We start from the raw sequence: 25,126 nt of genomic DNA on the forward strand, positions 1-25,126 counted from the left end.
GTGTGCTCGAGATTGGCTATGGAAGGAGATAAAAGGTAATCTGAAAATTGTTTTAAGGTTTGCTAATTAATTTGTTTTAAGGTTTTCTAATAATATATATTTTTTTTGTTTTATGATTAGAATCAAACCCGAATGAGGTAGAAGTCATGGAATCTGAAACTTGCGTTTCAACTAATGCTGATTCTAACATGGAGGAGGTAAGCAACTCATGATTGAATCAGTTGATGGTTAAATTAATGAAGTGTGACTATTCTCACTTTATTTTGTTTTGATTGTTTAGGTTTCTTGCCTTGACCAGGAGAATAGCTCATTATATGATTAAAATGTAAACCTTTATGAAGTGGCCTAAGGTATCAGTATGTTTAATCTTTTATTATATTTCTCTTGGTTCAGCAGCCAGCAGGTGGTTACAAATTTACAATCATATTTCTCTTGGTGCAGGTTTGCAAGTTTGCAACACATTTTGTGATCTTGAAGAATTAAGCATACTCTAACCATATATGAGTGATGTACTGATGCCATAAAGGAAATATCTAAAGCATGTTTGAAGCTTGATGCCATAGATGTGTTTTCTTATGAATTGATGGATGTATTTAGTTTTATGCATTTATGGACTATTAGAACATTATTGAGATTGTATTTAGTTTTCTTATGAGTGATGTACTGATGCCATAGAGGTGATCTGGATTATTATTGAGATTGCAGTGGGATGTGGGATCCTCCTCCTGTTGTTGTTGGTGTCAAATGATGATGAATATTAGGCGGATGATTATTAATACCTTGTCGGGGTTGAATAATTGTGGGATAATACATGAATTGTGAGGGCGGATCAGCTGCGGGCCCTGCAACTCTGCCTTATAGCAACTCAATCTATTTATAGAAGGTTTGATAGCAGGTTTGTTTTATGATTAGTTCTGCAACTCTGCAAGTTTGATATGTATTATGTTAAGCAAGTTTGTATTGAATCTATTGATAGCAGGTTTGTATTGATATGTTCAGCAGGTTTGAATTGAATATTACTGCCTTATAGCATGTTTGTAATGCTTATTGATAATTTGATATGCATTCATGGGGGGAAAAAAATGGTTGGGGCGGGTTCGGGGAAGTCACTCCCCGGCGGGGTCAAGGACAGGGAATCCCCGTTTACAAAGTCGGGGATTTGGGGCGGATTCGGGATTCAAATAATTTTGGGGGCGGGGGATGGGGGTGGCACCCCCGGCCCCGCCCCGCCCCGTTGCCATCCCTACTTGATCTGTTTTTCTGATCCTACATTCCTACCTAACCTCTAATATAACCTCTAATATACCTATCGTTAAAATGTAATAATAAAATAACATTTATAACCTCTAAATCACTTAACTTATTAGTTTAATTTCAGTTTATTTTTGTTTATTCATTTTGAATTTTCTTCTCATAAATTTTTTTAGTTTCTTTAGTATATAAAACTTATATTTATCCAAAGTGTAGTAAAAATATGTCGGCAGTCGTAGTTTCAGATTTCTAATGCAGTTTCATAGTTTCATTTTGTAATTTCAATTTTAATTTGGCACTTGTTGAAACTATTTTCGGTGGATTGAACTTGTGTTAGTTTCAATTTATTTATTTTTTAGGTTGGGCTTGTGTTAGTTTTAGTTTTAATTTTTATTGTGGATGAATTTGGCTTGTTTTAGGGTTGGCCTTCTAGAAGTTTACCTGCAAATTAAATTTATAGGTTAGGGTAGTTTTGATTAAGTTTTTAAGTTGTCAGTACCTTGAAATTAATGCACTCTTTTTCCTTTGCCTATCGTGTGCTTGTATCTTAACTAAATTGCAGTTATACTTTAATTAAATTGGATTTTTACATTAATTACATTGTGTCTGTACCTTTGACCATATCACATTGGTACCTTGATGAAATTGTGTTTACCTCAAGTAATTATGTTTTTGTACTTTAACTAAATTGTGTTTGAAGTTTTGAACCTTGGCTAATTACATTTGTATCCTAATTAAATGTGTTTGAATCCTGACTAAATTTTGTTTGTATTCTGACTATATTGTATTAGTTCCTTGATTATGTTGCCTTTGTACATTGACTATATTGTTTTTGTACCTTCACTAAATTGTATTTTTTTTTTGGTAATAAGACTAACTTGATCAAATTATGCTTGTACCTTGACCATATTGTGTTTGTATAGTAACTACATTTTGTATGTGTATATACAAAAGACATTTATATAAGTATTATTTTTATAATGTACTAAGCAATAATAACATCGTTATTAGGTACTAAGAATAATATTGGTCCATCTCTTTGTCGATGAACCAGATGTCTTCCTTTCAGAGAGGGGAGATTAGGTCCTACAACTAAACCAAATAGTTATTGATAAAATAATTTTATTCTTTTGTGTTGTCCTTTGTCTTTGAGGTTATTGTTCGTATTATATTTGTTATACTTATACTCTTATTTTTTTAATAAATAAAAGGAAATTAGTTTTCCCAAAAGGATCACTAGTTCACTTTCTTTTTTCTTTTTCAATTTCAAGAATTCAACCATCCAAAATCTAAATAAATGGGAGTGAAACACCACGTCTTATAATTTAAATAGAAAAGTAACACATACAATTAATTTTTCCTTCCTGGAGCAGAGAACAGAGAAGTGAGATATTTTTACATTTTTTTTTGTTAGATTAGTCATTACTCATTAGTGATAATTGAATGTTGGACCTAGTCTTCAACTAACTACAAGTACTTTAGACGTTCTTACTTTCCAACAAAAAAAAAAAAAAACGTTGCACATTCCATTTCACCCCAATTCAGCATTATTTTTGTCTAGTAATTCTCTCAAACCCACTCAATTGGAACGAACAAACAAACCCCATTTTCGCACATGCCTTCCTCCGACCTTCTTCATCTCGCAGCCTTCTTCTTCACCACGAAACTCACTCACCCTCTGAACCAGTCAACCCAGCAATGATATACAAGTACCCCATTTTGAACTTCAACATGACCATAAATTGAGCATTCTGTGCTCATTCTCATTAGCTTCAATTCAAGCAAGAAGATCAAACAGTTGTATTTCTAGATCGGCTTGTACAGGCATGGTACTCCCGCTCGTGAAGCTCGGAACTTTGGTCTTGAAAACTCTGAGCAAACCCGTAGCCGCCAGGCTCAAACAGCAAGCTGGGTTGCACCCCAGGTTTCGCCAGTTCATCATCAACATGGCACAGGTATATATATATATATATATATATATATCTATTTATTGTTCTTATTATGATTTTTAGCAAAGTATCTAAAAATTTGAACTTTGAGATACCATTGCAAATGATCATGTATATTTCGTAAATATGATCCCAAATACATATCCTTGCCCCCAATTTTCGATAATTCTTGCTCCCCCATTTGGAATCTGCTTTTCTTTTTCATCTCGAAAGAGAAGGTTTTAGGTTTTTATCTTGTTCTTAATTCAATTATTGAGCTACCCATCTAGATGATATAGTTTATATCATCCTGGATAGAGCTTTTGATTTGCATTCTGCTTATGTGGAATAATGCTTTCAGGTTTATGTTACTTTTATCTGTTTGTAAATGGTTTGGATGCATATTGCTGTATGAAGTATGCTATTTCTAACACGAATTTATCATGCTGCTTTCCTTGAAATCTACTTTCATTATATGCATTTATCCATGAAGGGTTTTCTCAATGATTTATTGGATTCAGGCAAACCATCAAATTACCACAAAAATGCAAAGACGCCTCTATAGTCATGCAACTGATGTCGAGATTCGCCCTTTGAATGAGGAGAAGGCAGTGCAGGCTGCTGTGGACCTTATTGGGGAGCTCTTTGTCTTCTCGGTAGTATTTACTCCTAGCTGCTTGTTTGTGAAATTTCTCAAAGCTGGTTTTGCTCTGTTTATATATCTGATATTCTGATTTTCCAATACACACTGAAAGACCCAAACCAAAAGATAAATATATAGATTTGGGTTGTGTCTCATTATGTGCAGATGTAGACATGTGAAAAATGAACTTGTTGTAAGTCTGCATGTAGATGGAAGTCAAGAATAAAGATGTGTGCTTGCCTTCTTGGTAATAAATTGTATGTGCGTCCCTGTCTAACAAGAAATAAACTGATTGCTCTATTGTTACTCAATCGCACAAAAAGCTGGTGACTAAACTTATTGGGGAGTCTTCGAGAATTATGGCTTCCTTGTAGAAGTACCCATGCTTTGTAGGTAGGACATATGTGCTGGCCTAGGATGCTTTCGTTTTTAACATGGGAGTGTGTGGTGTTGTGTTTAAAGTGCTCGGGAATCTGACTCATAGACCATGTTTGTCCCACTAAAACCATCTGTGCATATATTGATGTTCCGTGATTACTTACATGCAAATTTCTGCATATAGGTTGCAGGAGTTGCTCTGATCTTTGAAGTGCAAAGAAGTTCTAGATCAGAAGCCAGAAAGGAGGAATCACGCAAGCAAGAACTGGAGGTATTGTGGCAGTACCTTCTTTGTTAATGGTACTGAATTATTGTGTTGATTTGCATTTATAGGGCAACCTTGACAGGCTATAGTTTCATAGATCTAATGAGTTATATGGAATTTTATTCAGTTGCATTTTTACCCTCTTTTGAACATTTCAGTGAAAATGAACAAAGCAGTTGTAATTCTCATATTAGGTTTACCTTTCTTTTGAGTACAAATTGCTGTCTTTTCTTTCTTCCCAGAAAAGAATATTCAGGAGAATGGCTCTCTCTCTCTCTCTCTCTCTCTCTCTCTCTCTCTCTCTCTCTCTCTATCTCTCTCTATCTCTCTCTGATGGATCAAACAAAGATGGCATATCTAGCTTGTCCTCAAGCCAAATGAAAACTATAAGCCTACGTTGAGCAATAGCAATATCATGAATACCACCTTACCAGCAAAGGCACTCTTTGGGGAAGGACTAGTCTAAGGTTGTGGATATCCAATATCAACAAAATCTTTGTGGATTATCATTAATTGAATGACTAAGATGATGTAATGACTTAATAGACTTGTATTTTGAATCAGAATCATATAATCTCCAACATATTATTTAAAAGTTAGAGCATATGGCACTGTTATATTATTCAAGCACTATAACTTGTTTTTGGTGATTAAGTGTATAACAATATACTATACTCTGCACAATCCAATTACTGTTTCATGGTACATCCTTCTTAGAACTAACTAACTGCTTGCTGTTCAATGTTTTTCAGACAATGAAGCAAAGAGATGATGCGTTATCAAGAGAAGTGGAACTTCTTAGGGGCAAGCTTGAAGAATTGGAGAAGCTTGCTAGGGGACGAGGACTTAGTGGTATTATCAATTTCAAGCACACTGATACAGAAGGTGCCAAGACAGTAAAACCAGCCTGATCAAATTACAAGATTCATCAAATAAATTCTTGTTTTGTAACACAATTTTTAATTCATAGAATGCTCCCTCTCCACGGAGGTAAAATTTTCTCCCTTGATTATTTTGACCATTGGCCATCTATTGAGAGTGATGTCTGGCTTCATTGTTTTCCAAATGTAGATGAATATAATTGAAAATTAGAGGTTCTGTTTGAAACTTTGAACCAATGTGAAATAAGAAGAGAATAGGAATCTGTATAAACGTTGTACACAAAGGCATGGCAAATTAATGATGGCTATGCTGGTGTGGTATTGTTGTGTCAAGCGATGCATCATTTAAAACAGATGAGATGTCCACGCTTGTGCAGAGAGCTCTTATGATTTCAATTTGCCGAAAGCTTGTGCAGAAACTTGTTTGGCAAAGGCAGTCGAAATCAATAGGATAGCAGTGGCCATTTGGATGTAGATTTTCAGTGGATAGATGCTGAGACTTGTCGGTACAAAGATGGTTTTGCATGGCAGTGCCCTTTTCTGTACTTTAGTGGGAAAGTAAATTTTGATATTTGTCTTGAAATTGTTCTTTTTTCTAATCTTTCTCATTAAGATTTGGAAATGGGACTGAGTCACTGTCAGCTTTTATATATTCCAATTTTTTATTGGATAAATATATATTAGAGCAGGTGAAATTTCTCTCTACTTTCCCCATCAATGGACTTGCATTTGCTGTCCCAAAAAAGTGAAAAAAAAAAAAAAGAATGACTCTAATCTTGACTTCAATACGAGACACACAGCACTATTATTATGTCTGATGTAATTACACATACCGTATACAGTTGTTCATGTAATAATAGTGCACTTTTCTGGTAAGAAAAATATTAATATTGGGACTGAAAAAGCCTTTCCTTGGCTTAAAATGACCAAATATAAAGGTTCCTTTAATTTTTTTAGATTTGTAATTCTCTTTTTTTTGTTGTTGCTAGATTGGATTTGTTACTTTCTTTTGAGTATTTCGTTAATGGATTAAATGAGATGATTTTACATTACTTAATTAGCTGGTGATCGATTAGCAGCAACTATTTTGATAAATCTTCAACTAATTTTGGGATTAAAAGTCCCAAGGTTAGTCCCAATATTGTTTTGTTTTGTATGGTATTGTGACCCATTTAACAGCCAAAATTCTAAACATAAGATGCTGGTTATCTTCATTGGTGATTATACACCATGCACAAGCAGCACAACCACCCCTTTAGTTCTCTTCTATCTCAAGGAGGCATCAAATAGGAATCTGGTGGATGGTAGTGGATGCGATCTTTATAGTTTATACCTTTCTTAGTCTCCTCATCTTTCCCTTCTCTCCAACAAGAAAGGTGGTCTTCTAGTTAGCTGGAAAACCGTGCTCATGCGATGCACCTGCAATATCACCAAAGCTATAGTAAAGAGGGAGAAAGTGGGAAACAACTAATGCTAGTGAAGGGAAATAAAAGTTAAAATTAACGGTATCTACTTACGTGAAGCCGTGAAGCCGTGAAGTTAACAATAACTAAGACAAAAAAAAAAAGACAAAAAAAGAAGAGTACTAGACATTAATAGTATATGAAACTCTTGCTTCTCTTTAATTATGATCATTAATAGTTTTCTCGACCGATTAATTCACGTTTATCATGTTTATCGATTTGAGGGTTTACTATTTATTTGTTTCCTTTAGCGCCTCTCTTTTCATCGCCGACAGCTTCTTCTTTATGCACCCGCATTTCATTCTTTTTACCAGTTTCTTCTTTATGCACCCACATTTTATTTATTTTATTTTTTGTTAGCGATAACATGAGAGATGAAGGTGTCGACAAATGGGATGAGGAGACGAGGAAGATGGTTTTTCTTACTTTTTTTAAGAAGTTTTATGCTATTGATTTTTTAATTTCAGAAAATATTTTATTATTGGAGGGTTTATCCATAATAGCCCTTTTGCAAAAGGGGTATAATTGTATTTATAAAAACAAATATCATGGGTGTCTAGAATTAATTTTGGGGTGTCCATATATAATTCCCAACGACCACATTCCTATTGACAGTCTTACCCGCGTCCACATTGACACATTGCTTTCACAGTCGGTGCGAGAGCGAGCGAAAAGAGAAGTGCACTGTTTGTACATAACAGAGCACAAAGCCACAAAATAAACTGTGTGAATTGGAAATTGGTATCAAACACTTTGAGGGGGGTAAGCATCTCTTTTTGGGTCGAATATTTCACTTTCCCTTTTCTTTTTTAGCTTCCACACCTCTGCTCACTTCCAAACCCTCTTGAGCCTTTGCGATCCCAATTCTCTTTCGACAATCACCAAAATAAGATCCTATTAATTGCTCACTTTTCAGTCCATCTTGTGCTCAGTTTCAGTGGGTTGCTTCTGATTATAGAGGTTCACTCTCATTCATAAACGTTCCATTTGAATTAAATTAATTTTAGTATATTGGTTTAAATTACTGTGAATTTTATTGGTTGATTTTAATTTTCATGTGTAATTGTTAACTTCTTAATGGGTTTTTTATAATCTGATGTGGGCTGTGTTTGGTGTGTGTTAAACCTCAAAAATCTTGACGGGTTTTTGGCAATCTGAGATGGAGCTGTGTTTGGTTTGTGAATTGTAGGGTTGAGGAAGAGAAAAGGGGGCGGGCGGGGTTTGTGATGAGGAAGGGTTCGAAGAGCAATTGCAAGTCGGCTTCTCATAAGCTCTTCAAGGACAAAGCCAAGAACCGTGTGGATGACCTGCATGGCATGTTCATGGACCTCCAATTCGCCAGAAAGGAGAGCCGCTCCATTGACGTTACCCTCCTCGAAGAACAAGTCCATCAGATGCTCCGCGAGTGGAAATCCGAGCTAAACGAGCCCTCCCCAGCTTCTTCTTTGCAGCAAGTTAGAATCATGATCATATACATGCATGTTTTGAGTGCTTATTTTGAACTCTACATATATAACTACAAGTTTGTGTATCAACTATCAATACATGCGATTATCCTCGGATGTACTATATCAACTTGTGAAATATGTGAGTTATGTTTTTGTTTGAAAGGGTGGTAGTGAATTGTGGTGTTTATGGGTGAATATAGGGTGGCAGTCTTGGTTCCTTCTCTTCGGACATTTGTCGGCTGTTGCAGCTTTGTGAAGAGGAAGATGATGCTACTAGTCCATTAGCTGCTCCAAAACCTGAGCCTAATGATCAAAACTTGCAAATTGGAGAAAGTTTGGTCTTTCAGGAGGTGGTTCCCTCCTCTCCTTTTTCTTCTCTTTTCTGTTTGTTCCTTTTTTGTAACTGTTATGTGCTTTGTGTTTTTTTTTCTCTTTTTGTCCATATATCTATATGCTTTTTAAGTTTTTTTTGAAATGAAGTGTCAATCAGTTTGTAAATGAGACTCAATGGTGATTAATATTTCAGACATTTGGTGTGAGTCGGGGGCAACTGGAACATGGTTTCCCATTGGCTGATCAGTGCAAAAGCTCCCCTTCAGGTGTCCACAGTGCTCCTATTAACAATTTGGAAGGGGCTAATCATTTGGACTATCATCAGCTTGACTTGCATCAAGACTTTGAGCACAACTTCTATACTAGTCATGGTACAGCTTTGACTGGGGAGGATGCATTGTATCATGTCACTAATTATCTACCAAGTATATGCCCTCCGCCGTCGGCTTTCTTAGGCCCAAAATGTGCGCTTTGGGATTGTCCTAGGCCTGCTCAAGGGTTGGACTGGTGTCAAGACTACTGCAGTAGCTTTCATGCTGCGTTAGCATTGAATGAAGGACCGCCTGGCATGGGTCCAGTCCTGAGACCTGGGGGCATTGGCCTGAAGGATGGCCTACTTTTTTCTGCTCTTAGTGCAAAGGCACAAGGAAAAGATGTTGGTATCCCTGAGTGTGAGGGAGCTGCTACTGCAAAGTCTCCCTGGAATGCACCTGGTAAGTGCATTTTAGCTGTTTTTCATCATTTATTTGTTGTCATTCAGAAGACACAAGTGACTTTCATTGTGAATCTTGGTCAATTAATTATCTTGTGTGATTTCAGAACTCTTTGATCTCTCGGTTCTTGAGGGTGAGATAATTAGGGAGTGGCTCTTTTTTGACAAGCCTCGTAGAGCTTTTGAGAGTGGCAACAGAAAGCAGAGGTCATTGCCAGATTACAATGGACGGGGTTGGCATGAGTCAAGGAAGCAAGTGATGAATGAATTTGGAGGGCTGAAGAGATCCTACTATATGGATCCACAACCTCTAAACCATTTTGAGTGGCACCTTTACGAATATGAGATCAACAAGTGTGATGCTTGTGCCTTGTATAGATTGGAACTGAAACTTGTTGATGGGAAGAAAAATTCCAAGGGGAAACTAAGTAATGATTCCGTTGCTGATCTGCAGAAGCAGATGGGGAGGCTTTCTGCTGAGTTCCCCTCTGATAACAAGCGCAATGTCAAGGGCAGGGTCAAATTTAACGCAAAGGTTGGTGCTGGAAATGTCTATTACACTCCAAATCGAGGGGCAGCAACAAATGGGACATTTGACTATGGGCTAGGTGCGCCATATGATTATCTGGTTGGAAATGTAAGCGGCTATTACCTAACTTAACTGAAAGAACTTTGATGGGCGTGAATAAGCTGCATGTCCTTAGTTTTTAGTTTACATTAAGCGGTGGTGAGGGTCATTCATTTTCACTTCACTTTCTTCTGTTCCAAAGTCATCAAGCTCAAGCTCATTTTTTGCTCCATGGAGATGCTGTGAATAGCTCATCCTCTATTGCCGCATTAGATTGTTCTGGACGCTAGATCATATTCTAACTTCTTCCCAGTACATTTTTATACCTAATTATGATATGATGAACGCTGGAAACCAGCACTTGGGTTTTAAACTGTTGTGCTAATTGTGTAGACGGTATGCAAGGGTACATATCTGCAGTATGAACTTTCTTTTTGTTGGGTATATAATATTCCTCTATTTATGCGGGTTTTTTTTTTTTTTTTTTAATCATCACTCAGAAATTTGTTAATGCTGCTAACTGATGTTACAATTCTTGGTACGGTGAGTTTTGCCCCTTACTGTCCAATAAGATATGGTAGCCGCAGGATCAAAGACTCATACACCAAGTCAAATTCTACCCCTACCCAAAAGGACCTACCGAATTAAAGTTCCTTCAGTAAAAATTTGCATTAGAGAGGGCTAAAATTCTTATCAGTAGTGTTTAAAAGCAATTCCAAACAAGAAGAGATCATGCATCATATAGTTGCATTGAATTACCAGCACATATAACTTACATAGTGCAAATTTACAATACAACATTGGAATATATAAGATTTAAAAGCTTGACAAGCATGGTTTCTGGATGGCTTCGTCATTATTCAGAACTACTACTGATTTCGGAAATTAGAAATATGAGCAATAAAGCTCCTAAAGCAGCTGCCCTAATCACAAGCTTGGAAATTAGTAGCTACGCCAACACTGCACCTGGCTTTCTAAGCATCAGGTCATCCTCAAGCACCATCACCATCATCTTCGAGGTTGTTAACCCGTTCACATTCATCAATCCATTCACTGTAGCTGCAGAGTTACAACATTCACATAAGAGTGGCTGCCCAGTTACGACTCTCACATAAATGCATACGTACTACATAGAGAGAGAGAGAGAGAGAGAGAGAGAGAGAGAGAGAGAGAGAGAGAGAGAGAGAGTTTACTTACACGTCTATTGGCTCAGATAAAGCTGCGAATACAAGGGGGAAAATAAGACTGTTAAAACTCAATTAAACAAAAAGAAAATCGTTAACTGCATAAGTTTCTGATAAATAACCTTTTCCTAATAATTTTCTAGGGCAGAGATATTGCATTAAAATTTAAACATACAAGAAATCCAAGGCTCCAGCGTCTGATCCTGAAATGAAGACTATGAACAGTGAATCAGTGATCAAAGAGGCCAAACCCATCATCATCCCATTACTTTTTCATAGGTTACTTTGTTTTTGCACTACCTCCGATCCCCACTGACAAACTACCCCCAACCTCCACTGACAAACTTTATATAATAAAAAATCGACTCCAAAGAAAGGGTTTTACTCTCGAATACCAAACGTACAAATAAAAGATTTCAAATTAAATAAACCAATATATCATTAAACATTTAAACCTGCCAAAGACACCAGGTTTTGAACAGACCTGTGACAATAGTGCTGAAGCTTTCTTGGCATATTCTGCAAGAAGCTTCCCCAATGAAGTTCTTCAAATCACTGAACATGTAAACAATAAAAGTGAGTGCAAGAATAAAAATCTAGAACCTTAACATTAAATATGAACCCCCTAAAACTAGTTCTGGACTACGCATTCCTTCACAAATGGTTAGAAGGACTCAAAAGGTAAGACAGAAAGTTGAATACATGTCAAAAAATCAGACATAAAGTCGACTAAACGCTCACATGCGGCATTCAACACTGGTGCCATGGCTGCAGAAGGGACAGCTGAAGACAGTGTCAAGCTTGTCATTCCGCTTCTTGGGAGGTGGCTTTGCTGATGACTTCCTTTTCCCCATTTCTTAAATCCTTTCTCTAATATCAACATCCCACCATTAAAGGAAGCAAGTTAGTCCTTAAACATAAATTTCTCCTAAATTCCTTTGTCTCATAAGCTTCTCAGCCTCATTTCAACCTTTTACAATAGCACAGCAAATTCCCATTCCAATAGTTAAATATATAAAAAACAGAATACCATACCTTATGAAGAATTAATTATTTTAGACACTAGATTATATGTATATTATTTAATAGCACAACTATGCATGAAGAAATCCACATGTAAAATCACATAATTTTTATGAACAAAAAAATATGATATCCCAAATCTCTTACAAGAAATCAGCTTCGGATCAGTTTAATGAAAAAGTTGCTCTATAAACCCTACACTACCCGATTTATCGTTCAAAACAAAACACAAAACTTTCATACAATCATTTCCCAAATGATGTTAATTTCTTGTTTTCTTCATAGCTGAACAAGAAGTACATAAAGTTTCGGTTTTTGATTTTCTATATTACCTAAATTTTACGGCACATATAAAAAAAAGAAAAACTTCATTTTTCCTCTTCATTTCTCGGCAACCAAACAGGGGTAAAACATACAGGCATTAGCGTCAATCAAACTCCAACGAAATGAGCAACAAAATAAAAAAGAAGAAGAAGGAACAATCATACCGAACTCGATGAAGAACCAGCCGACTTGTTAACTATTCTAGTAACCGAGCTGAACAGAAACCCTAATTTTCACACACACGGAGAGAGATTACAATCTGCATTAAAGATTTTAGATATTGAAGTGTTCCCCTCACCTGACTGGAAAACGCTTTAAAAATGCGCATGAAGAAGGAAGCGGTTCAAGCGGGAACCAAAACGATGTCGTTTTTATCGTCTAAAACCAAAAAGAAAAAAGCCCAATGTAAACGAAAAGTAAAAGCCCAATGCAACGACAAGAAGCAAGCCCAACGTAGCCCAATTTTAAGAGAGACGAAAAAAAAAAACACACCAGTCTATCCCTAACCTCAAGCTCAACGTTCAAAAACCCTAAGCATTCGGAGCTCAAACTCGCACTAATGGCGTCCATTCAATCTCTCTTCGTCAACACTCCTCTTGTTCCCTTGAGACCTAGGCACTCTATCTCCCCCAAAACTGTCGAAAACCACCGAAATCTCCGTTTTGCCCTCGCCCGGTCTTCTTCTTCTTCTTCTCCGGAGGCCGTCCCGGTTACAGAGCAAGAGGTCCTCCAAGCTGTGGCCGAGTCCGACGGGAAGAGCCTCCCGTGCGTGAGAACGTATGAGAACGACTTGGCTCGGCTTGCTTTGGTCGGCGCCGTCGACTTCGAGCAGGCTCTGACGGCGGCTGCAGCCGACGGAGGACAAGCGGCCGACGAGCACATTAGCTCGGGCATGCCCGCTATGGTTGTGGAGACCGTGTTCCCGGGCCATCCGGACCCCCACAGCACAGTCTCGACCCGGTTGGTCAGTCCATTTCTGGTCTTCGATTAGAGATATTATATTATTCGTACAGAACGATTTTTTTTTTTCTCTTTTTTATGAAAGTTGATATTTTTATCAGTTTCTGCCTCCGAGAAAAGTCAAAGAAAAAGCTGGTAAACTGAGAAGCTCCATCACTGAAGATATGCTGTCAACCACTACCTCTAGAAACATACTTGCCATGACATTTAGACAAGTAGTGTTACAGCAGCCTTGGAACTTTGAACTGCTTGTTTTCAGACCTGGAACAGAAAGAACCATGGAGGAGCTTGAGAACCCAAGAGAGGTTTGTCATTGTTCTTTGTCTGTAATGGGGTTTACATAAAGGAATTTGACATCTGCATCACTTTCTTGTAAAATGTAATTATGTAATATCATAATAATCTTTGTCCTGCAGGTGCCTCATGATACTGATAGGTTCGGTTCTCTTATTCATTTCGTATCAGCAGGTCCCTGCATCTTTCACCCTTAGTTCATCCAATGAACGGGTTATCTCTGTGCTTGCAGAAGTTGTCTGTATCTCTGCTCTTCAGAACACCGAAAGACAGTTTCTTGAAGATTATGTGGGCAAAACTTCAAGTAGTTTACTCCACTGGTTTCGAAAGCCTAGAAGGATAGTGTCAAAAGATTCCTCAGTTGTCATATACAAGTTATTTGAAGATGAGATAGTTGAAAATGCCAAGAGTTTGCTCAAAAGTTTAAATTTAACAACGAAAAGCTTTAAGCCTTTGAAAACAAAATCAAAGTACTATTGGTGGACACCATCTGCACTCTCTAAATTGGAGAAGATTGGTGGTCCTGAGTTTAGTTTATGGACTAGTGAGTATGTTCCTGCTTACAGGCTACAAATTGATGCTAATCGACTTAAGGATGTGAAATTTGAAGGCTGGAGAAAATCTGCAGAAAATAGTTGGGAAGTTCTCTTGACACACTCCCAAATGGTACTTTCTCTTTCCTTGTCTTTGGAATTTTGGCTTTTAGTGGTCCTTTTTCTCTGTGTCTCTAATTTGGGTACTTCAGGCATGTTGAAGTGTCCATGTAATGTTGGAGTTTTCTAGCTTAAATCTATCTGAAATAGGATGATGATTTACATGATGGAGAAGTTGTATTTCCCCCTTCCCTTCGTTTCAATAATATGAGGAGTGCATTTGTGATAGTGCCACATTGGCAATTTCTTCGTTTCACATTTGATTCTTCAGTAACTTAATTCCAGTCATAAACCATTGTAAATCAATACTACTTTTATTATGTCTCTGGTTTACAAAATTTGCAGGTTGGATTTGCGGATATAATAGATATGTACTATGAGGATCTTTACACACTGCCCAATAAAGAACTATCATGCGGTGTTCTTTCAAATTCGACTAACTTGTCTAATAAAAAGGTACTGTGTAGCATATGTTTTCTTACTTTTGGTTAAATTTAACAATTGAAGACCTGATATGCATATATGTTAAGTGCTCTGGCACTAGTAGTAAATTTATTGATGACATTTGGATATCAGAAGGTAAATGGTAGCAGAATGTTTTCTATTCTTTCAAGAAAAGTTGACTGAAGTTTTAAGCTTGTAGTGCGTTCATATAGGATAATGCATATGAATTGAGTTAATTGGTGCAATGCTAACTGGTTCCATTTATTTCAGACAGGCTCTTTTTTGTTAAGAATGCTATCTGTCACCCTTGCAAGTGGAATTTTTCTTGTTGCAATCAGTGCTCTTGGTCAACTTGGTTTGCCTTACCCACATAAAGGTGGAAAGTACTCTGGAGAACACCGGTCTCTTCCATCGTCTGAAGTTGATAGTGCACTATATCAGTCTGTGGATGCTGTGAAGGTATGCATGGTCGGAGAGGATTATATCTGTCCAGCATGTTAATGGAATATAGTTAGGGCCCATTTGATAATGTTAATGGAATATTTTGGATTACTTAGGGCCCATTTGATAATGTTTTTCTTTTTTCTTTTGTTTTCATTTTCTTTAGTTAAAGAGATAGAGGGGAAAGATATGGTAGAAAAGAGGGAGGGAGAGGAGAGAGATGAGAGACAATACATAAAACTAAAACTAATAAAAAAAGCTGTTTAAAATTGTTTTTGTAGTTTTTATTTTATAAACCATTCTACATATATTCCTCCTCTTTCCCTCACATCTATCATCTCTTTTCTCATTTTCCTCTCATTTTTCATTAATTCTTCTATATCTTTAATCAAAACCTCAAACAAAATGTTACCAAATGAGCACTTATATAAAAAGTTTATATTCAATTTGTGCACAATTCACACCTGAGGCTGCCAAAATGGGAGAACGAGAAACAAGTTGCATAGTTTTTCCTAGAAGCATACTCAATATAGGGCAATGATAAAATGAAAAATAAAGATTCATCCGTTTTCCCCGTTTTACTCTTTTTGATTATTCTGATAAAAAGTGATATTGGGACTTTATTTGGATAGTTGGAAGAATTTTGCATATCAGTTGTCAAAAAGATAAAGGATGCTCTGGGCTGGCCTGGTGAGATAATGATGGAAACAAATGTGGGTGCTTGGACTGGCAAAGTACCGAATTACTTAAGGATGGTAGTTGAAGATTATTCCAATATCGAAGACATGTCAACTATTTCTGCTCCTTCAGAGAAAATTGATGCAGACTTGAAAACATCAGCACAAGATATTGCTAGTTATCAGGTAACTCGTGGTAAAGTTTACTTTCTTCTGTCCTTTCCCTGTTCGAATTAGTTTCCTTTCTCCTTCACAAACATGTGGACACACATTTCAAATATTTCCCAGATATTGGTTTCAAACATGATAATGCACTCAGGCCACATTTCCCATACTCCTTTGCTCTCTTGCTGGCGCCCTATATGGAGAAATGATATAAGCAACCCGCTTAGGTCTTGTATGGTTTGAATGCTCAAAATGACAAAATGGATTATTTTGGTTTATTGAGGCTGACATCAAGAACCGGTACTCTAGGTTGCCGGTGTGTGATATCATGTAATCATGTAGCATTAGGAAGAATCATCATCATCATCATCATCATGTAGTACTAGGGAGAATGTGTGATGCTTATATGCTCTTGTTGATTATCTTGCTTGTACCTTGTTTGGTGTTTTTAATATGTCTGCATGCTCTTTTGTGCAATATTTAGGTGGTTCTGTCAAATGATGGTAATATAGTGGGCTTCCAACCTATAAGCAGGGTGGCTGTTAACCATTGGGCTGCCAATCCCTTAGCAAAGGAGTTATACAGAGGGCGAGAGCTTTCACCTGGTATGTGCTTGCTGCTTATGTTATCTGTTGTAATGTTATGAGCTGCCACTTACCTTAGTGATTGTCTCAAATAGGTCTCACTGAACCCGGTCTCAAAATCAAGCATCCAAATGAGGTTGCTGTCATAGAGTTGCTGATGTCAGTAAACCCAGATGCCTGCTTTGCTTTGGCCAGGCCAGTTCGATAATCATTGTCTGATAATTGCATGTGAGGGGGAGAATGCACATCTTCGTGATATATCAGGTGCAATTCAACCCCAAAAATTGCTGATCCCTTTTGTTCTCTCCAATGATATAAAGGGATTGTTTGAAGTTCACCCAGTATGATGTTACACTAGCTGGGCATACTTATGATTTAGTCAACTCTTGCGGATGTGTCTTCACTCTCCATATATAATTTAAGCGTCGCTCCCCATCTTCTTCTTTTTGTTTTTATTTTATTTTATTTTGACAAATGATAGAAAAACAACAAATGCACAGAGCACTCATCAACAAATGCAAGGAATAGTGGAAGGTCATTGTACTTTAATCACAATATCATTGCAAGATTGCAAAAAAGTAATTAAGCCTTGCAAAAGCTCAATTGCTACTATTATTATAATTTTTAGAAGAAAAATTGAATAGCATCGAGTCAACATCTAAAACAAGAGACTGCACAAGGGACTGAAGGAGAGGAGAGAGAGAGCACATAAATGATATTTTTCCTACTTTCTAGAACTAAAACATTGTATTTATTTTAGTGGCAAAAAAAAAAAAAGTAAATTATTATAAAACCCAAATTTGGGCTCTTTATACCTTTAAGACCCTGTGCTTTTTTTTAGTTTTGAAGGAGGTCCAATAACACCTAACCTGATCCACATTCTAACATTCTTTTCTTCTCCGTCTTGTTTTCTCTGTCTCTCTCTGACCTCACTTTGTCTCACCTCGTTGGCTCAGAGCTCGTTGTTGAATGGCTGTGCTGATGCCTGGAAGATTTGCTCTCAGAGCTTCTTCGCGATGGCGAAGATGGTCCTGATGCAGGCCTTGGGAATCGAATCGTTTTTGGCGGAGTAGGCTTCGCCGTCTCTCTCTCTCCGTCTCCCTCCTTCTCTGTTTCTCTCTCTCTGTCTCCCTCCTTTTTTGTTTCTCTACAAGTGACGGGGACACACACTCACCTTCGTCGTCATGATCGTCGTCCTTCTTTACGAGAGGCTGAGCCATGGCGAAGCGAAATGGATCTCTGAGATCTGGAGGAACTGTACGGACCTGTTGGGCTCGCTCTCTGTCTCTTTCTCTCGCGCGCTCGGTGGCTCGCTCAGCAGATCTACAAAGATCAGAAACCCAAAACCTCTGGCAACCAGATCATCGCGACCACCACTGGGCTTAGGGGACTTCGATCTACCGTGTGGTTGTCTCAGATCTGTGCAATTTGCTTCTTGGACGATGGCAAAGCAATCAGAGGAAAAATCGATTGCTGCGACCACTACTACTGCTTCTTGTGCATCATGGAGTGGGCTAAGACGGAGTCGCGCTGCCCAATTTGCCGGCGTAGATTTACCACCATTCGTAGACCGCCGAAAGACGGTGTCTTTGCCCTTGAGCGAGTGGTTAAGGTCCCCATTTGCGATCAGGTACTGAGGCTGTGGATATTTTTGTATTAGACTGTCTTTTTTGTTTGGGTTTTCTGTTTGCTGAATTTTGGGCCAAATGTACATTCCTGTCGAATTGGTTGTGTTACAATTTGCAGGTGTACCTTCCTTTTGGTAACACAGCTGGGCTTGTTCATTCTTATGAACAAGTTTTGTGTAATGTGTGCCACTGTACAACAGATGAAAGTCTTTTGTTGCTCTGTGATCTGTGTGACTCAGCAGCTCATACATACTGTGTTGGACTTGGTTTTACTGTACCTGAAGGTGATTGGTTTTGCCTTCACTGCACTGCTTCTAGGGCTGAAATGAATTACACCTCTGATGATAAGACCATGTGTACGTGAAACTTTAGACACTTCGAATGCCATCAAGCTTCTATGGTGTGCAGGATGCCCATGATATCAATGAAACCTGATACCTAACATATTATCCAGAAAAATTGAGGGGAAAAAAAAAACAGTCGTAGAAACAGTGAAATACAATTTTTATGGCATAGCGTAATGGGTTGGTTTTGATTGTGAGTTTTCGGATTGTTGTTCTTGTTTGTTTCTTTGGAAAATTGCTCAATTGGGTTTTATTCTTTTGGTTGATGTTTGTGTTTGCAGAAGGGTGAGAATGGTTGAAGCTCTATCTCTTCAGAAAAAATGATTAACAAGGATATTGTTTCTTGGAATACTATGATTACTGGTTATGCTCAAGTAGGACAGATGGATAAAGTAGTTGAAATCTTTGAGTAAATGTTTATTTGGTTGTGGAGAGAATTTTTTTAGTTGTTACTGGTTGTTAGTGACAACTTATTATTGTAATTTTTATGTTTGATTTATTTTGATTTGTATTAGTATTTAACATGTTACTGCTACATTTACAACTATTTTTATTGATTTGTAATTGTTCCTGTTCTATAGTAACAATAATATTAATGTTATAAATTGTTACTATTCGACAGTAATAATTATATTTATCAGTAACAATATGTAAATGAGGTTATGATTGTTACTGTCAAGTAGTAATTGATTTGAGTTTATTTTTGTTTTAGTTTGTTGTAATTGTGTCATAGGTTTATAATTCATTTGGTTGTTTATGCTTTCATAAGGATTATATTATGTTTAAATTATATTATTTAATTTATTATTATTGTTACTATCAAACAGTAGCAATATAAGATTGTTACTGTCGGGCAGTAGCAATAGGAGATTGTTACTGTCGGGCAGTAGCAATAGGAGATTGTTACTGCCGGGCAGTAGCAATAGGTGATTGTTACTGCCGGGCAGTAGCAATAGGTGATTGTTACTGCCGGGCAGTAGCAATAGGTGATTGTTACTGCCGGGCAGTAGCAATAGGTGATTGTTACTGCCGGGCAGTAGCAATAGGTGATTGTTACTGCCGGGCAGTAGCAATAGGTGATTGTTACTTTTCGATAGTAGTAATAGGTGATTGTTACTTTTCAATAATAACAATTATATTTACTAATAAAATGCAAAAGATTATGAATGTTTCATCTTGATTTTTTGTGTTTTATGTTGGTTATTATTTAACATGTTTATGAAATAAAAAATACCTAAATTATGATTTTTTTTTTTTGTAATTTATGTACTAAATGGCACTGAAATAAAAAAAAAAAAATTGCATTTTAGAAACACTGTAGCGCGCTACAGTAACGATTTTTTTAAAAAGTGGGCCGCTACAGTAGTTTACTGTAGCGGTTTGGGCCGGATGAATAGTAAATTTTTAAAAATGGACTTTAAAAAAAAAACCCAAAATGGGGGCCTACATGATATTTAGTGTAGGGTGGTGGTATTCTCACTCACCAATGGCCGTTGGGATGCCACTTCAAGGCATTGCATGTAATTTCCTATAAAAAAAGATACAGAGAGAAGAAAAAGGGAAACCCCTCTCAAGTGTATGAGCTAATTTAGTTGTGCTAATATGAAGAGTAACCAAACCTTTCACATTGCCATGTATCCCTGGTTTGCTATGGGGCATCTCACCCCATACCTCCATGTCTCCAACAAACTTGCTGAAAGAGGCCACAGAATCTCTTTCTTTCTAGCACCCAAAACCCAACAGAAGTTTGAGGCTTTCAATCTCCACCCGGATCGAATTACTTTCATTCCCATCACTATCCCTCATGTTGATGGCCTTCCTCTAGGAGCTGAAACCACAGCTGACATCCCTTTCCCTTTGCAGTCTCTCCTCGTCACTGCCATGGACCTTACTCAACCTGCCATTGAACAATCTCTTCGTGAACTCAAACCCGATTTTGTCTTCTTTGATTTCACACACTGGTTGCCCCAATTGGTACGCCCACTAGGCATTAAGTCTGTCCATTATTGCATCATTAGTCCTGCAACTATTGGGTATCTGCTTAGCCCTGAAAGAAAACTAATGGAAAAAACTGAGACAGAATCTAATGTTATGGAGCCTCCACCATCTTTCCCTCCTTCTTCAATCAAGTTACGAACCCACGAAGATCGAGCACTAGTAGGTATCACATTGAAGGAATTTGGCCGTGGGGTGACATTCCTGACACGTCAATTGGTCTCTTTCAAGGACTGCGATGCAATTGCTTTCAAAACTTGTAGAGAAATGGAAGGGCCTTATTGTGATTATCTTGAAACCCAATTTGGGAATCCAGTGATTCTTGCAGGGCCGGTGGTGCCTGCAGAGTCCCCAACTTCAGTACCGTTAGAAGAGAAGTGGGCAAAATGGCTTCAAAGCTTCAAAGCCAGAACCGTGATATTATGTGCTTTTGGAAGTGAATGCATTCTAAACAAGGACCAGTTACATGAATTGTTATTGGGTTTTGAGCTTACGGGTTTGCCATTTGTCGCTGCCCTGAAGCCACCTATGGGAATGGAAACAATTGAGTTGGCATTGCCAGAGGGATTTGAAGAGAGGGTGCAAGGAAGAGGCATTGTTTATGGTGGTTGGGTTCAGCAGCCACTGATGCTGAGGCACCCTTCAGTGGGGTGCTTTGTGACCCATTGCGGTTCAGGGTCTTTATCGGAGGCCTTAGTGAATGAGTGCCAAATGGTGCTGCTGCCAAATGTAGGAGATCAGATTATCAATGCAAGAATGATGGGTGGGGATCTGAAAGTTGGCGTGGAGGTTGAGAAAGGAGATGAAGATGGACTGTTTACAAAGGAAGGTGTTTGCAAGGCAGTGAAGGCTGTGATGGATAATGACAGTGAGGTAGCCAAGGAGGTCAGGATCAACCATGCCAAGTGGAGAGAATTTCTCATGAGCAAAGGGCTTGAAAACTCCTACATGGATGGTTTTGAAAAGAAGCTGCATGCCCTGCTATCATGAAATTAGTAAAACGCATCAACTTACGCGCGTACTGTTATTTATGAACAAGGGTTTTCTTGTTCATTTTTTGTTGTTTTGTTAATTATATGTTGTTTTGTGTGAGTTATGTTGTTTGGTTTATTGAGGCTGACATCCAACAATTATTAATACTATTCATCAGCCTCATGATGTAGCAGTACAACTACCCCTAAAGGCAAAAACACGCATGTAATTTGCTATAAAAGATACAGGGATCAAAAAGAGAAGCTTTTGAGCTAATTTGGCAAATATGAGTAAGTACAAAACCTTTCACATTGCCATGTATGCATGTCTCCAATAAACTTGCGCGTCGAAAGAGGCCACGCAATTTCTTTTTTTCTACCATATAAAGCACAACAAAAAGTTAAGAGGCAGAGTAAGACGGTACTTTTCTATGTATATCGCCCTCAATTAATTAATTGCATCAGGATATGCTTCCGTTGTTTAGTTTTCACCAGTCATATTCATTCAGCTGTCTAAAATGCGTCTCTAGAGACGTGGGTGCATCGCCACCTGGCACATTAAGGACCACCACGAACCGCTTGGAATGTCTGATTCATATCAATGGTGACAGTGTAACCGTACCTACCAATAAAATAATGGATAATGGTTAGGTACTCAGATTTGAATACCAACCTTGTATTCATAGCTAATCAAATGAATCTATGATAAATCCACTATTCCAACTCTCTATTCTCTTTCATGATGGACTAATTTGATTGATCATGAGTACAAAGTTGATACTCAAATATGAGTACCTAAGCATTGTTCTTAAATAATTAATTGTGACCGTGCAAAATAATACTTCCAGAAATTTACAGCCTTCGTTCCAAGTCATAGAGAGGCCTTCATACAGGCCACATAATTCAGCCTCAACAACATGCCCCAAAATTCAGCCTCAAGAGTCAAGAACGTGCCCTGAACTGAAAAATCAAAAGAAGACCTCAAACCCAATTACCATTTTGCTCCATTAGCATTCCCCTCATAACTCACCCCTCATACTACCATCCATGTTGATTAAATTGAACTGAGGATTATACAGTTACAAAAAGGAAAAACAAATTAAGCTACTGATTAAATTGGGGTTCAACCTTATGAAAATATCTGTATTTAGTGATTTTAATATTTTTTGGGTGAGTAATTAGTGGATTAACTGATCATTATCATATATAAAAGGATTGCAGGGATTAATTACTATGAAACAAATTGATAGTATAGTTTCCTCTGGCCGAAATTCTCTGATCAAATTGAAGTCTGTTTTCTAGCATATGTGGCTGCTCATCAGTTGCATCTCCTTCAAATATGCGGCTGTCGTTTCAACACCAACCAAAGCAAGTTGTTTTACCATTCAACGGTTGCCACAGCACCAAGCAACCTCAGACATAGGATCTCCACAAAGACCACTTCTCCCTTTATCTTTCTTGTGATACAAATATCTAGTTGTAACCACCAATGAGCATGAAATTCGTTATTATGTGTGCCATGGCATGTAATTTCAAGCAAAATATACAGCAAACAAAACTGAAAAAGGAAGCACACACTCCCACAAGCGTTATGGTACCTTGGTCTGCTTTCACTTGAGCTAAGTTGGTGCAAATATGGGTGACCAAACCTTGCACATTGCCATGTACCCCTGGTTTGCTATGGGGCACCTGACCTCTTTCCTTCACATCTCCAACAAGCTTGCTGAAAGAGGCCACAGAATCTCCTTCTTTCTACCACCCAAAGCACAACAAAAGCTAGAGGCTTTCAATCTCCACCCAGATCGCATTGCCTTCATTCCCATCACTGTCCCTCATGTTGATGGCCTTCCTCCAGGCACTGAGACCACAGCTGATGTACCTTTCCCTTTGCACTCTCTCCTCGTCACGGCCATGGACCTCACTCAACCTCTCATTGAGCAAACTCTTCGCCAACTCAACCCCAATTTCGTCTTTTTTGATTTCACACACTGGTTGCCCCAGTTGTTACGTAAGCTGGCTATGGGCATTAAGTCTGTACATTACTGCACCATTAGTCCTGCAACTGTTGGGTATCTGATTAGCCCTGAAAGAAAACTAATGGAAAAAACATTGACAGTAGCTGATGTTATGGAGCCTCCACCATCTTTCCCTCCTTCCTCAATCAAGTTACGAACCCACGAAGCTCGAGCACTAGTAGGTGTCACATTGAAGGAATATGGCCGTGGGGTGACATTCCTGACACGCCAATTGGTCTCTTTCAACGACTGCGATGCAATGGCTTTCAAAACTTGTAGAGAAATGGAAGGGCCTTATATTGATTACATTGAAACCCAATATGGGAAGCCTGTGATTCTTGCAGGGCCAGTGGTGCCAGAGTCCCCAACTTCAGAGTTAGAAGAGAAATGGGCAAAATGGCTTCAAGGCTTCAAACCCAAAACCGTGATATTCTGTGCATTTGGAAGCGAATGCATTCTGAAAAAGGACCAATTACACGAATTGTTACTGGGTTTTGAGCTTTCGGGTTTGCCATTTTTCGCTGCCCTGAAACTACCAATGGGAGCTGAAACAATCGAGTCAGCATTTCCAGAAGGATTTGGAGAAAGGGTACAAGGAAAAGGGGTTGTTATTGGGGGTTGGGTTCAGCAACCATTGATACTGAGACACCCTTCTGTAGGATGCTTTGTGACCCATTGCGGTTCTGGGTCTTTATCAGAGGCTTTGGTAAATGAATGCCAATTGGTGCTGCTGCCAAATGTAGGAGATCAGATTATCAATGCAAGAATGATGGGTGGGGATCTGAAAGTGGGAGTGGAGGTTGAGAAAGGAGATGAAGATGGCGTGTTTACGAAGGAAGGTGTTTGCAAGGCTGTGAAGGCTGTGATGGATGATGACAGTGAGGTAGCCAAGGAGGTCAGGACCAACCATGCCAAGTGGAGAGAATTTTTCTCTAGCAAAGGCCTTGAAAACTCCTATATTGATACTTTTGTGCACAAGTTGCATTCACTGCTAGGATGATTAATTTCTCTATGTTTTGGTTACAACTTACAAATTACTTGGCAGAAAAAACTTGTGCCCAGTTACTTATTTGCATAGGACAATAATCTGGATTATTTTGTTTTTTGTTTTTTTGGTAATAATTTTGTAGTTTTTAGAAGTATTTACTTTAGAGGCTAGTTTTAGTAATTCAATTAAGGTCTTTAATCATGTGTTATCTTTAATTCTCGTACAAAATGTATTTTGAAGATGACCACCTATCATGCATGTCAAGCAATTGTTGGACAACAGGCTAAATGTGAGCACACTACTACAGGGTCATTTATCTTCTCGTGCTACTGAGGTTCTAACTCTCTATCATGGTTTACATTTTGCTTTAGTTGCTGATTTCTTAAAGTTGGAAATTGAAGGTGATGCCCAAGATAATATATGGGTTCTTAATGATATAGAGGAGGATTGTCCGATGTTTGCTGATCTTATACTCCACGTATTTGTAATAATGTGGCACATTTGCTGAAAAAGCTCTTAGTTTGCCTCATGCTTTGTTTTGGTTAGAAGATGGGCCTTCTTGGCTT

General features: G+C 38.1%; 5 protein-coding genes and 1 pseudogene across 6 annotated transcripts; 5 read left to right on the forward strand and 1 right to left on the reverse strand.

Moving 5' to 3' along the window:
• Positions 1 to 2,772: 2,772 nt before the first annotated feature.
• Positions 2,773 to 5,468, forward strand: LOC147296880 (Optic atrophy 3 protein (OPA3)). Its single transcript, XM_086235826.1, has 4 exons — positions 2,773 to 3,206; positions 3,701 to 3,835; positions 4,385 to 4,471; positions 5,218 to 5,468. The coding sequence occupies exons 1-4, from the start codon at positions 3,078 to 3,080 to the stop codon at positions 5,374 to 5,376; spliced, it is 510 nt and encodes a 169-aa protein (XP_086091952.1). The 5' UTR covers positions 2,773 to 3,077; the 3' UTR covers positions 5,377 to 5,468.
• Positions 5,469 to 7,450: 1,982 nt separating this feature from the next.
• On the forward strand, positions 7,451 to 10,243 carry VOZ1 (vascular plant one zinc finger protein). Its single transcript, XM_086246294.1, has 5 exons — positions 7,451 to 7,769; positions 7,999 to 8,263; positions 8,458 to 8,607; positions 8,784 to 9,303; positions 9,410 to 10,243. The coding sequence occupies exons 2-5, from the start codon at positions 8,036 to 8,038 to the stop codon at positions 9,961 to 9,963; spliced, it is 1,452 nt and encodes a 483-aa protein (XP_086102420.1). The 5' UTR covers positions 7,451 to 7,769; positions 7,999 to 8,035; the 3' UTR covers positions 9,964 to 10,243.
• Positions 10,244 to 10,588: 345 nt separating this feature from the next.
• On the reverse strand, positions 10,589 to 12,693 carry LOC147296882 (transcription elongation factor 1 homolog). Its single transcript, XM_086229096.1, has 5 exons — positions 12,566 to 12,693; positions 11,796 to 11,924; positions 11,539 to 11,609; positions 11,068 to 11,089; positions 10,589 to 10,929 (listed from the first exon to the last, which is right to left on the reverse strand). The coding sequence occupies exons 2-5, from the start codon at positions 11,906 to 11,908 to the stop codon at positions 10,863 to 10,865; spliced, it is 273 nt and encodes a 90-aa protein (XP_086085222.1). The 5' UTR covers positions 11,909 to 11,924; positions 12,566 to 12,693; the 3' UTR covers positions 10,589 to 10,862.
• Positions 12,694 to 12,867: 174 nt separating this feature from the next.
• LOC147296883 (deneddylase) lies at positions 12,868 to 17,117 on the forward strand. Of its 2 annotated transcripts, none has more exons than XM_086255598.1 (8): positions 12,868 to 13,365; positions 13,463 to 13,666; positions 13,827 to 14,321; positions 14,654 to 14,764; positions 15,023 to 15,211; positions 15,826 to 16,056; positions 16,520 to 16,640; positions 16,715 to 17,117. In XM_086255598.1, exons 1-8 carry the CDS (start codon positions 12,961 to 12,963, stop codon positions 16,825 to 16,827), a joined length of 1,869 nt encoding a protein of 622 aa, XP_086111724.1. In that variant the 5' UTR covers positions 12,868 to 12,960; the 3' UTR covers positions 16,828 to 17,117. The 2 variants fall into 2 exon arrangements, with proteins under 2 accessions (XP_086111724.1, XP_086111727.1); XM_086255601.1 differs by having other exon boundaries at positions 13,830 to 14,321.
• A 3,015-nt stretch (positions 17,118 to 20,132) lies between these two features.
• LOC147296884 (cyanidin 3-O-galactoside 2''-O-xylosyltransferase FGGT1-like) lies at positions 20,133 to 21,811 on the forward strand. Its single transcript, XM_086233645.1, has one exon. It carries the CDS (start codon positions 20,194 to 20,196, stop codon positions 21,574 to 21,576), a length of 1,383 nt encoding a protein of 460 aa, XP_086089771.1. The 5' UTR covers positions 20,133 to 20,193; the 3' UTR covers positions 21,577 to 21,811.
• Positions 21,812 to 23,052: 1,241 nt separating this feature from the next.
• Positions 23,053 to 24,784, forward strand: LOC147296885 (cyanidin 3-O-galactoside 2''-O-xylosyltransferase FGGT1 pseudogene; annotated as a pseudogene).
• Positions 24,785 to 25,126: the final 342 nt, after the last annotated feature.

This window comes from Dryas octopetala, chromosome 1, assembly GCF_963921425.1.
Source record: "Dryas octopetala chromosome 1, drDryOcto1.1, whole genome shotgun sequence".
Classification (NCBI taxonomy): domain Eukaryota; kingdom Viridiplantae; phylum Streptophyta; class Magnoliopsida; order Rosales; family Rosaceae; genus Dryas; species Dryas octopetala.

What these genes read in the sequence shown, in the direction of transcription:
- LOC147296882 (XM_086229096.1), bottom strand. Translation starts at nt 11,908, where the DNA reads ATGGGGAAAAGGAAGTCATCAGCAAAGCCACCTCCCAAGAAGCGGAAT. An exon ending in ACCAGTGTTGAATGCCGCAT is followed by an intron (nt 11,610 to 11,795) that starts GTGAGCGTTTAG and finishes TTACATGTTCAG; the next exon opens with TGATTTGAAGAACTTCATTG. An exon ending in TTATCTGAGCCAATAGACGT is followed by an intron (nt 10,930 to 11,067) that starts GTAAGTAAACTC and finishes GTAACTCTGCAG; the next exon opens with CTACAGTGAATGGATTGATG.
- LOC147296883 (XM_086255598.1), top strand. Translation starts at nt 12,961, where the DNA reads ATGGCGTCCATTCAATCTCTCTTCGTCAACACTCCTCTTGTTCCCTTG. An exon ending in AGTCTGTGGATGCTGTGAAG is followed by an intron (nt 15,212 to 15,825) that starts GTATGCATGGTC and finishes TTATTTGGATAG; the next exon opens with TTGGAAGAATTTTGCATATC. An exon ending in AGGGCGAGAGCTTTCACCTG is followed by an intron (nt 16,641 to 16,714) that starts GTATGTGCTTGC and finishes TGTCTCAAATAG; the next exon opens with GTCTCACTGAACCCGGTCTC.
- VOZ1 (XM_086246294.1), top strand. Translation starts at nt 8,036, where the DNA reads ATGAGGAAGGGTTCGAAGAGCAATTGCAAGTCGGCTTCTCATAAGCTC. An exon ending in CAGCTTCTTCTTTGCAGCAA is followed by an intron (nt 8,264 to 8,457) that starts GTTAGAATCATG and finishes GGGTGAATATAG; the next exon opens with GGTGGCAGTCTTGGTTCCTT. An exon ending in GTCTCCCTGGAATGCACCTG is followed by an intron (nt 9,304 to 9,409) that starts GTAAGTGCATTT and finishes GTGTGATTTCAG; the next exon opens with AACTCTTTGATCTCTCGGTT.
- LOC147296880 (XM_086235826.1), top strand. Translation starts at nt 3,078, where the DNA reads ATGGTACTCCCGCTCGTGAAGCTCGGAACTTTGGTCTTGAAAACTCTG. An exon ending in TCATCATCAACATGGCACAG is followed by an intron (nt 3,207 to 3,700) that starts GTATATATATAT and finishes TATTGGATTCAG; the next exon opens with GCAAACCATCAAATTACCAC. An exon ending in CACGCAAGCAAGAACTGGAG is followed by an intron (nt 4,472 to 5,217) that starts GTATTGTGGCAG and finishes AATGTTTTTCAG; the next exon opens with ACAATGAAGCAAAGAGATGA.
- LOC147296884 (XM_086233645.1), top strand. Translation starts at nt 20,194, where the DNA reads ATGAAGAGTAACCAAACCTTTCACATTGCCATGTATCCCTGGTTTGCT.